Raw genomic sequence first — 11,632 nt, 5'->3', positions numbered from 1 at the left:
AGCGGAGCGCGGCCATGGTGCAGGCGGCGCGGGGGCGGCGCGTGGCGGAGCTGCTGCTGCGGGCGGGGGCGGCCCGCGGCATCCTCTGCCTCTGCTCCCGCGCCTTCGTCGAGTGAGTAGCGGCCGCGGCGCGGCGCGGCGGGAGGCGCGGCGGGGGCCGAGGGGACCGCAGGGGCCGCGCAGCGGCTGCGTGTTTCTCCGCGCGGGGCCCTCGGCAGGGACTTCGCGGAGCAGTGTCCGGGAAAGCCTGTTTCCTCCCTGGCGGATGCACACGTCGCGGCATTTTTTCGTGTGTTTAAGCAGTAGCAGTTTGCAGTTAGTGTCTGGTCTGTAGTTTCACCTTTTACRTCCGGGTCTGAAGTGGATTTTTTATTTCCTAGAAGTGGCTACAGGCTACGAACAGTTTTTGAGAGCGCGTGTTTTGCAGATAAAACAATTCAAGCCTCCTAGAGCCAAAAAAAAGAACAAATTTCTCAGGTACAGGGCGGGAGAGCCTGCTCAAGGGGCTCTCTAATACGAGCATGTGATCTTTGGAGAAAGCTCTGAGAGGTCGTTGCATGTGGGACCGAATTGGCAAAAGCAGACTTCCATCTGGGGGATGTCACTGGGGACTCTRATAGGACACACGTGTGAATCTTGTGTGGCTGTGGGATTGCCATTACYAGAGCTTTTGATCTTAAGCACAGTCAGTGTTTAACTGAGGCATCCTCAGAGATGAGGTTGCCTTCAGAGTTTRAGTGACAGTTGAGAAATGCACAATTTTGGACTGAAGACATTAAATTCGACTTAAGTGGAATCGTCCATGTGTGTGGACCTAACTCCCAAGTATTCTGCATAGTAGCAATGTTTTCTGAACATCTCTGCTGTAGGCTTTTTATGTTGTTCATCAGTCTTTAAGTGTTACCTTTCCCATTTTTTTCTGTGCTTTGTGTATTTGTTGATGGTTATCTCCTTCAATATCTCTTCATTTTTGTAGGGATCGAAAATTATATAAACTGGGATTAAAGGGGTTCTATGTCAAGGAAGACAACGATAGTACAGGTAAGGTAATAAAATGTAATGTGATAAGATGTGCTGTCATGCTTAAAGTGAGTTATGTTTGGTTATTTAAGGTGCAGTAGACTGTGTAGCTGCCAACCCATATTTTTTTGTACATATTTTTGGCTTGTTTTCACTGCTTCCATTATGGGGGCAGATGTGAAYCATAATTTATCACTTACATAATTTTCAAGTTACAACAATATTGATGTGGAAGGTTGTGTCAAACCGAGTGTGATACTTATTCCTGTCCACACAGACATACCAGCTCACAAAACCTCTGATCCGCAGAAAGCRGATTAGCTTGCAAGTGCCTGACCTCCTTTCTAGTAGTCATAATCACTTATACTTCCCTAACTCAAAAATAAATCATATAAGGGAGGGTCTGTGGAKCCTGGATGATTGTCTAGGGCACTAMCATCCTGCTGTCTCTACCCCAGCTTAGGATATTAGCTATTGCTGGTTAGTCTGCTGAACAGCACAGTTGGTCCCAAAGGTGGAGGAGAAGCAATGGCCCTGACAGGCAAACTGAGATTTGTGTGTATACAAGGGAACGTATGATGAGCACCGTAGGAGTTAGTTTCTTGCTCAGCATGCTTGTATTTCTGGAATGATAATGTTGCATTCTCTGACAGAATCAACTCCACAGAATTCCCCACATATACCTATCTGAAYGTAATTCATTTGGTATTTTTTGGTATTTTTATTTGGTATTTTCCATTTATTTGGTATTTTTTCCATTACTACCTTGCCAGCTCCACCAACATATAATAGCTTGATTTCAAAGGAAGAAGAACAGAAAGGAATGCCTATAGAGGCTGAGAAAGAATAGTGCTGCTTGGAGGAAATGTAAACTGAGTGAAGAAGTGGAATCTAAACCAYGTTTTTGTAGATACACAGCTGAATTCTGGTAAAAGTAATCACTTAAAAAGAGGAGCCTTGTGCTATGTGATAATTCGGCAGTATATATATCCTGACAAAAAAAAATCYTAAATTTTTCAAGGTTTATCAAGCCATATCAAGTCTGTATTCCATAAATTTCATCACAAACAGTACCTACTTTGTCAATGGTATTTATCATTTTATGTTTGTATGATGTTACGTAAAAGACAAGACAGAAGTGCAAGTAGTAGCTCAATAGCTCAGTCACATATTTCTCAATGAATTAAGTTTTATACTTAAAACATAACACTTTTGTAAAACTGTCACCTTTGCTGGCCTAATTTTAAAAGAKTTGTAACACAAATCTCATATTTTAGTGTTGTTCTAATATATGCCAAAAAAATTCCTAYAAAAAAATTTATTATACTAATTTTTTTATTGTTTGTTGAGCAATTTTGTAGCTTGCTTTGCAATATTTGAAATTAATGGATTTTGCTGTTGAAATTAGCTTTTGGTTTCTTCCGACAGTTTTGCAATCTTGTTCTCTACTTGCATCTACTTGCTCTTTTTCATAAGAATGTTTGTGTATGTGCATGTCATCTTAAAGGCAAACGCATGCAGAAACTGAGGCCTTGTTTGAAAATTTAGCCTYTTTTTTAAGATAATGCATTTACCATACTCCTGAAAAAGAGAAACCAATCAAGCTGAAATAATGATACAATTGAAAAGTTCAGAATTCATGCTGGTGCTAATGCTGGGTTAAATTTCTTCAAAAGCTAATATATAAAAGTTTGCATTTGTATTAATGTTGCTGTTTTGATGAGCTAAACCAAGAGATGAAAGATACTATATCTATTTGTAGGTTTCAGAAATCTATAAGAAACTTTTAAATGGAAAAGGAAATTTAAGAGGCAATTCTGTTAATTTTTGTAGACAGACTGATGAGTTATCGTACCAAAGCCAGTTTATGTTTATTTAATATAATTGTTCATAGGAGCATCTGAGGAAGAAAATTACTGTCCTAATGTGACATTGAAGGTGGACACTAATCATGGTTTGGATGAGGAAGAAGTTGAACTAGACTCGGAGGCTGAACTTATGAAGAGTATGGGATTACCTCTTCAGTTTGGTGGACAGTCAGCTCACAGGGATTTTGTGGTAAAACTTTGTTCTATTTACTTTGTATTTTCAAACTACAAAAGCAAGGGCACATCTATTCTTCAGTTATTGTTGAGACAGCAGTTTGTGGAAAGGTAGATAAGCTGGCTTTAAGTTGCCTAGCTCAAGTACTTTTAGCAATATAGTAATAGCAGAACTGTGATCTCTGCAACTTGTGGTTTGTGCAGCCTGTAAAATTTATCTATTGATCTAACTAAATGTTGACTGTGGTTCTGTGTCCATATAGCTTTTGCTGCTAGAGAGAGCTAACTTAAAACACCTGTAGTAATGTTTGTCTCAGGACAACTCCAAGCTGTGCATGGGTTTTCACACTGTCTGCTTTAGTCATCTGCCTTTGGATAAAAATATAAAGCTATTTTTTTTCTCTATGGTCCCTGATGGAGAGAGCCAGGCTTTTTCAAAGGACAGCAATTAGACTTTGGTACTCCGCTTTCTGTAGAGGGCAGCTCAACTGCAGAGGAAGGCTATGGTTGTACTTGCATGAAAAAAAGATACTGGGATGTCCACAGTGCCCATTTTATACAATGTGGAGTTTCCTAGAGGTGAAAAGGTACTTTTGGGCAGAATGCTCTGGGATTTTCACCTGATAAATTTTGCAAATGAATAGGACAAACTTGAATGTTATTTAAAACAGTGACGTGTGACTAGATGAAACAGGTGTCTGAATTCAAACCCAAAGTATCATGTAATTTGTCTTGCTATATAGTAATACAGCAAAGAACTTGGGAATGGGAAAACAATATATTTTTATTAGACTACTGCTAAGCACAGTACTTTGCCCAGTCTGTATTAGCATGACATTATGAGGAATGTGAATGAAAGATTAATACYAGTTCTTTGAAACCAACTTCTTTATAGTCTGCTTTGTGCCTTTGTCAGTTCAATAAAACTAGGAGTTGCAGCAGATCAGACATTTGGAGCAATACCCATACACTTGCACAGTCTTTTGTCCATGTGAYTGTTTTGGGCTTTTTCTCTTACAGTTTTCTGTCAGTAATAAATTCTTGCCTTCTGTTTCACTAGATAGCTGTAGTAATCTTGGTTTGTTATAAAAAGTGAAATGTATTCATTGCACAAATGAAATGGTTTCCTTTTTGGACAGGAGTCTGTTTCTGCCTTTCTGCTTTTCTTCCAAAACATCCTATAGGGCATTAGGAATTCCAAATTTATCTCTGAGATGGCTAACAGAAACGCAAGGAAATAGTGTAGGATGAGAGGAATATTACACTCTTCTTTTGGCTCAGTGTCTTCAGACGTCTTTAGCYGTGCATGAAGTGTCTCTGCAAGCAGGATTTACAGAACTGAAAGGTATAAAGTATACAAAAGCTAAGTACACCCTAGTAAGACACATRAACAGTGTTTGCTGGTCAGAGAGGTATCAGACAGTAGGTGGTAAGGGTCAGCCTGCACAGCCCCCTAGAACAGGTTCTTGATATTGCTGAATTCCTGTTTTACTGCTGACCTCGAGTCAGTGATCCAACAATTTTTGACTAGTTTCCCTTTAGGATTTTGTACCGTACCATGTTGGTATTCTTTCTCTTGAATACTTAAGCTTCTAATGTCTTCCATCTTAAAAATCACACAGTCTGTAATTCTGCCTTTTTTGTCTTTCTACGGACTTTCTGATAGCTCTTTTTCACAACTTTTTCTGCACTATGAGCCAAGGTTATAGAGTTAAGCCTTACAGAGTTGAGCTTGTGATCCTTGAAACATTGGCAGCTGAACCTTTTGAAGGGAGAAAGCTTACAGTGGGGTTGTAACAAGGGGGAGGGTTACAGCAGAAACAGAAATGTACTTGGAAAGACGACAAGGGAAGACTGCATATATGTTGTAGGCTTCTGAATATGATCTTTTTTCATTATATTTTAGGCAACAGACAATTATAAAAAGAGAAATAACATGAAGATCAYGAAAAAGAAGAAGAAAAAGAAAAAAGAGTTACAGCAAAAACACCAGTATAATATGGAGCAGGAAAGTCATGAAAAAGCTTGTGTTGGTCATAACCAATCTATTTCTGATGATCCAGCACTCACTACAGAGCAAAGTGAAGAGAGGAATAAAATTCAGATTATGAGTGAAGGAAACTGTAAGAGTTCAGAAAGTCTTACGAATGAGGTCTTCTCYGGTGAGCTTAAAGAAAAATGGGAGAAGTACTGGAGTGAGTATGGAGAGGGCCTTCTCTGGCAAAGTTGGCTGGAGAAGCATGAAGAGRTCAAGTCATCTGAGGCCACAACAACCTCTGAGCCTTGGATTAGTCCTGATACCAAGGAAGAGTGGGAACAGCATTATAGAGAACTGTACTGGTATTACTGGGAACAGTTTCAGTACTGGACAAGTCAAGGGTGGACTACTGACAGCTCACGTGACAACAGTGCGGAAATTAATGGGGTTACCCAGGAAAATGGCCCTTCAGGAAAAATAGACTTTGTTAACCCAGATGCTGAATGTAGTCAAGTGCTGAACTTGGAGCTGTCTCCCTCTAACGTGAGAAGTGAGGAAACACCTACTTCAAGTGCTGAGCCCCATAGTGAAATAATCTCTGGGATCTGTAACATAAATCTGAATTTGGAGGAAGTGGAGCAGAGCAGAGCAGCTCTAACAGCTGCCTGCGATGATCCTCAAAAGCATAGTTCATCTGACAGTGAAAGCCAGTGTCCTGTTTCAAGCCAAAAGGAGCCATGTGATGGAGGAAACAGGAAAAGGAGTACCTCTAATGAAAATAAAAATATTAACCAGTCAGGTAATACAAAATCATTTAAAATTGATTCTCTTGGTATTTCTCTAGAAGGAATGCGTATAAAAACAAGTGATTTTTCATAAAATGTACTTGTCATAAATCTTCCAAATGTACTAAAGAAAGTAGTGAGAGAATAGTGGTAGTGCCCCCCTTTTTTTCTTTCTCGTAGTATTGACATTGCAGTTTTATCTTTATGTTGTTTTCCCTCTAGTAGTCAAAAATGAATGAGTAAAACTCACACTGATAATTTAGTGAACCTGACCTATATAAGATCAACTTTTTGAGAAATATTTAAAAAAAAAATAGTAATTGCACTGTTATGTTCCTTTTTGCCTTTTGTCTGAAAAAATGTAATTGTAAATAAACTCTTTTGTTTATTTTTTTGTACAATGTACTGTGGACCAGATGGCTTCCAGAAATCTATTCCAACATTAAGTCATCAATTAGCCAGCCAACTGCAATCRTCTGTGTAATCCCAGCTTCATTTTTTCACAGCTAGTGCTAACAAATGAAAGTGCCGTGGTCTGGCTGCTAGTTCAATCTGTCAGTGTTCCCTATCAGTAGTAGTATAGCATCTTCCCTGACTGTTGTACGGGTTCTTCTGCTGAAGGGGAGTAATGGAGTATGTAAGTTAAGAGTCAGCATCTTGATGTCAGTTTGATGGAGAAACCTTTGAATGCATTGCTAGTGACCCTTCATGGAAGGAAGGAGCAGTTGTGCTCCTACCTTGATCTTACAGTAGTTAAAATGGGAAAGATGGAAGGAAAATCTCCTTTCCAACAAGATATGAGGTAAGGCATTGGAATCCTCTTTTATTAGAAGTATGTGAATATCTTCAAGAGCTAATTTACTGGAAATAAATTTTAAAAAGAGGAAGGAACCTATTTGTAATTTACAGGCATTTTATTCTTCTTGGAGAGCTGAGGTATTTGAAAGTTGGTCCTGCTTAAGATTGCTAAGACCTCTATAGCATAACTAATACTGGCAGCTTGTGTCGGTATGTTGTCTCTCTGAGCAGAGATAGATAAGATTTGTGTGGTTTGGCACCAGGATCATGTTTATCAGATTTAGGAAGTCAGACAACATAACTGTTTGAAAAATCTCCAAATATACTTTTGGGACTGGAAGATAAGAAATGTATTAGGCAAAAGGAAATTGATCTTATCTACCTCTTTAGGTTCACAGGGCTCATATCAATCAAAGTTAAATGACAAAGAACAGCTGCTGCCTGGTGACAAGAATGATGATGAAGAGCCTCCTGAAAACAGACCTGCCAAACTCAAGAGAAGGCAAGTCATGAAATTCAGTCTGACTTTGTTTCTCAAATGCAGGAGGGCCCAGAAGCCTTCTGATTTAATAATCGCTGCTTCTTCTATTGGGATTGTCAAGTATCACTTCAGCACAAAACCATCTGGCCTTCCATCACTGTGTATCACTTCACCTGACAACAAGCAGTGGATATTTCTTTTCTTCCTTTGCATTAGAAAAGAGTGTATGGCCTTGATGCTGAGTTCTGTGCAATGTAACATTACTGCTCTTGAATACATTTTGCAGAGAAGCTGTTGCCATAGAATTAGTAATACTAGATTAGTAATATTAGATAGATAATATAGCTAGCGGGGGGTAATAGTTGATGAATTTGGAAAGAAGATAAACTTACCTTTCTCAGTTCTGAGGAGGGCTTAATGTTAAATGCTTTGAGAAGTAATTCAGAACAGTTGAAATGTTATAACACCTGTGGATGAACATATGCCTCTGGAATGGGATTTAAAAGGTATTTGTTCATCTGCATGAATAGTTCTTCTGCAACTGCTAGTGTTGTCTGCCAGTGTGGTTTCAGCAGTACGTGGGAGAACTCACTGAAGTGAGCATACAAATGTTCTCTACAGGTAAGTTTTTTAGTGGCTTATTTTTAAAACAAGTGAGTTTTTTTTTTTTTTTTTTTACAAATAGTAATTTTTCTTCATTTGCATTTTTTTTCCTAGTCATGAGCTGGATGTGGATGAGAACCCAGTGGAAGATCCTGAGGAAACCTGTTCTATTTTGGGTTTCAAGTGTGGCACAGGACAAAAGTAATTACTATGAGAAATTCAGTGTTCTTTCATGGCAAACCAATGCTGTTAATATTATTCAAAAAGACCCTTTGTCTCCATTCCAATTTTGTTAAATTGTTTGAAGATTTTTCTCAAAATTAGTCTTTGCTCTTAATAAAACTGCACGCCTATAACGAGGGGGCAAGGAGAGAGGTGCAAAGTTACGGAGGTGAAGTTTTCTTGAAGAACAAGAAAAGTGCTTTGGAAGAGAAGTACTGTTTTATAAATTAAATAAGACTAGGAAGTATCTTTTAAGGTAGTTGTGTAAATAACAGTAGAATGATGGGTCACCTACTTAAATCAGAGATGTTAAAGGCTTTGACTGTTAATGACCTCAGTGTGGAGTCTTGTAAACTTAGACCATAACTTATGGTCATTTCATGGTAATTTCATGGTAGAATGAGGTAACTTCCATGTTAATAAAATGTTGCCAGTGTATTGATTAGTGAAATTTCACTTTTAGTGGAATGACCTATGTATGGTGGTCAGTGCTGCAGAAGCAACGCTATAGAGTACAGAGCAGACTGCAGCTTAGCGCTAGGCCTTCTGCAAGACATTGCCAGCATAAATCATTTAGTACGTATACATGTTTCAATAATAATAAATAAAATGAAAATGCAGTGCTCATGAAGGTGTTTCTGTTCCACAGCTACTACAGGTTGTATTTACTTTAAAAGAATCTTTAAGGAGGATAAAGGCCTCATAAAGAGAGAATTTAGTCTAAATCACCTTTTCCAGACATATGCATTCGTGTTAAAGCTTCCAGATTGGCAGTTGGCCAACTAAGGTGAAGCTCAGTCCTTTCTTTATTTCAGGTATGGTGGAATTCCAGATTTCACCCACCGAAGTGTGCAGTACCTGGAGAAAAATGCAAAACTCAAGTCCAGATTTTTGGACATGCGTAAACCAAGAAAGAGTAAAAACACGCACATCTTCTTTCCAGAAGAACCTGGAACATCATCTTGTCAGAAAAACAAAACTTTGAAGAAGGTGGGTTTAATTGTTGGGCTTGCTGTAATTCATGGATTTATTGTTTCCCTTAGCTGTAGTTGAATTATGAAAATTAGAAAAGAAATTGTGCAGAGCAGGTGACGTTTTGAAGCATCAGTTTGATACTCTTTATTCTTGCATCTTTTGGCCTCTTCCTTAGTGAAGAGTATTTAGGCTCGGGTGGGTGTGGAAAGGTATTGCAGGACTCTTGGCAGTCTGTGAAGAAGAATGTAAGCTTATTGGTGAAGCTATGTGAAAGTCATTCATAGTATCCAAGTTTATCATTCTTTTGGTGGTTTCTATAGTCAGTAAAGTTGTCTTTGGTTTAAAAGGGCATCTGAGTGTGCTTAATGCTGACATTTCAGCAGAGAAAGAAGGATGTTTGTTTAAGTAGGTCAGTGTATTCCATGTAATTCCATATTCTTACTATTTTTTTTTGTATAGAGGAGGATTCCTTCTTGTATAGAAAAAAAAAAGGAACAGAAGAAGGAACAGTACAAGACTACTTCATGCACTGATTATCCAAATCAGTGATTTGACAGGATGTCAGAAACAGGGCTTTTCATTCTGTAGACTTAGCAATTGTTACTTAGTCCTGATTCTTTCTACTCTGTTACACTGTTAGTGACATCAACATTTTGTTAGTACCTGTACCTATTTTCACTTGTATTACTTCCCTTAATTTCTTCTTAAGAGATTAGTGACATGAGGAGAGAAAGCTGTCATTTTACATTTTTYGTAGTCGAGTCTTTTAAAAACCAAGGTAATAGATTTTAACGTTACCTCACATTCTTCTGGGATGCCAGGCATTCACTAACACCTGATTACAAAACAATATTTTCTAGTGCTGGCAACATGTATTGTACTGAATTCAAATCCCATTGTTACAGATTTTGATTAAAAGCTTGACCATTGCCATTGTGCATCTGAAGCCAGCGTAGTTCTTGGGGAACTTTGTGATTATTTGAAAAAAAAATCACATACTTCCTCAGACTTTGTGGTAARAAGCTCTTTCTGCTGCCATAGGCCTAGCACCACACAAAGTAATAGCATGTATTTTTTGAAGAGTTTGAACCAACATCTCGTTGATTAAACTCTAATGGTGAGTTTTCTACTGTGTGCTAAAATGCCTTAATACATGAATTATTCGGCACATTTTGGCAACGAGGGAGCTATAACATATGAAGTTAGTTTTACATGTTTATCTGAACCTGCAAGGAGAAGTACACTTTTTCTGAATGCTTATCAGAGAAAAGATAGTTAATTAAAAGGCAGTAATCTTGGTCACTTGTGCTGGAAAGTTTATTTATATTTATTTCATATATTTTTGTGAATGCTTTGCTGCATTTATCGGTTGATTTCATGGAGTTTGTGTTTTGCATGTAGCTGAAACTAGTCTTTAGAAACTAGATATCAAAATATTGAACAAAGGGAGCAGTTAAGGACTTGCCTGTACTTCTGAATATTTTCTCTGTGAATATTTTACTTTTTTCAAAATATTAGTGATATAGATTATATCTGTGGTAGGAAGCTTTCTAAACTATAATGCTTTTAAACTACATTTTCATACCTGGTTAACAGCACAGTCTAATTGTCTGTGATATTTGACAATTCCAGGTAGAGGAGTTCCTAAAGCAGGTTAATAAACCTGTGGAGGAAATTACATCCCAGAATTCCATTCCTGAGGATAAAGTAGAGGGATCCTCTACAAGCAGCGACTTTGAAGATCAGGAAAGTATTACTGCACAAAGTGTAAAATCAAATGGTGAAAACCATGGGCCGCAGTCTTCCAGTGTGCTTGCTTGTGAACTTGGAATGAATAACCTTCAAGAGGAAATAAAAGAAGCAACAGCAAGTGGCTCTGATTCTCAGGGTGTGGGAAGGCAGGAATGTGATTCTGGAAGACAGTTGATCTCGCTGGATATTCCAGATTATCTTCGGGTAGAAACAGAAGATACGGGCCAAGGTATATCCGTTTCTTACAAACTGGAAATGCATTGGCAATGGAATTTGTGTAGCAATTTAGGAAAGGAGCTTTATGTGGTATTTATTTATTCTGTTTATTCAAAGAGACTTCTTTAGTCCAAGTTCTGCGTAGTGAGGCTGGCTTAGAACTGTAGTGCTGGAACTGACTTCTTCCTGAAGCAGTGAAAATTCCAGGTCTTATTGTTAATTTTAGTAGTAGTTCTTTGTAGGTAAACAGCCACTGTTGGCCTTACGCATGACATAACAGGTCTACAGTATATGTCCTTCTTTTTTTGTTTTTAAGGGTAATGAATTTCAGATAAATTTATGGACCATTGGGTTTGCTTGTTGCTGAGCTTTAGGGAGCATGTGATATTAAAATTGTTTTTAGGAGAAAAATCCTTTATAGTATGAACCTTTTTATTTACCGCTGTAATCTGAAAACAGAATATTTTTCAGATTTCTGCATATAGTTTTATCCTTCCCACAGTAGTTCAATTCCATGAATTTCTAGTGTAAAACTGTTTTATCCTCATTGGTTGTTAACCATTATATGTTTATGGAAATTAAATTGATGTGTGATCCAGTTGTTTGTCCACTGTGTAGCATTTATTGTTATCAGATGAAAGAGATGGCTAATGTGTGGAGACTGTTAAATAAGGGGTGAAATCTTTTGATGTATAGGACAGATACAACAGATAACTTTCCCCTTTGTTATATAGGGGGAATTTGGGTGGGTTTTTTTTTT

The 11,632-nt window shown here is 38.0% G+C and overlaps 1 protein-coding gene across 4 annotated transcripts in view; it reads left to right on the top strand.

Moving 5' to 3' along the window:
• Positions 1–6: 6 nt before the first annotated feature.
• TGS1 (trimethylguanosine synthase 1) overlaps positions 7–11,632 on the top strand; it is a 26,047-nt gene continuing 14,421 nt past the window's right edge. For all 4 annotated transcript variants that reach the window (XR_014896883.1, XR_014896882.1, XM_085313581.1 and 1 more), the window contains exons 1-8: positions 7–112; positions 977–1,041; positions 2,915–3,078; positions 4,969–5,839; positions 7,014–7,125; positions 7,822–7,908; positions 8,745–8,919; positions 10,537–10,885. Coding sequence is in view for 2 of the 4 variants with exons in the window: in XM_085313581.1 (XP_085169707.1) it covers positions 15–112; positions 977–1,041; positions 2,915–3,078; positions 4,969–5,839; positions 7,014–7,125; positions 7,822–7,908; positions 8,745–8,919; positions 10,537–10,885 (1,921 nt within the window). In the remaining 2 variants the exon portion in view is untranslated. The remainder of the gene's footprint in view (positions 113–976; positions 1,042–2,914; positions 3,079–4,968; positions 5,840–7,013; positions 7,126–7,821; positions 7,909–8,744; positions 8,920–10,536; positions 10,886–11,632) is intronic.

This window comes from Rhea americana, unplaced genomic scaffold (assembly GCF_003343005.1).
Source record: "Rhea americana isolate MKP2758 unplaced genomic scaffold, rheAme1 scaffold_39, whole genome shotgun sequence".
Taxonomy (NCBI): domain Eukaryota; kingdom Metazoa; phylum Chordata; class Aves; order Rheiformes; family Rheidae; genus Rhea; species Rhea americana.
The sequence above is the reverse complement of the archived record's forward strand: the minus strand, read 5'-3'. Positions and strand labels throughout refer to the sequence as shown.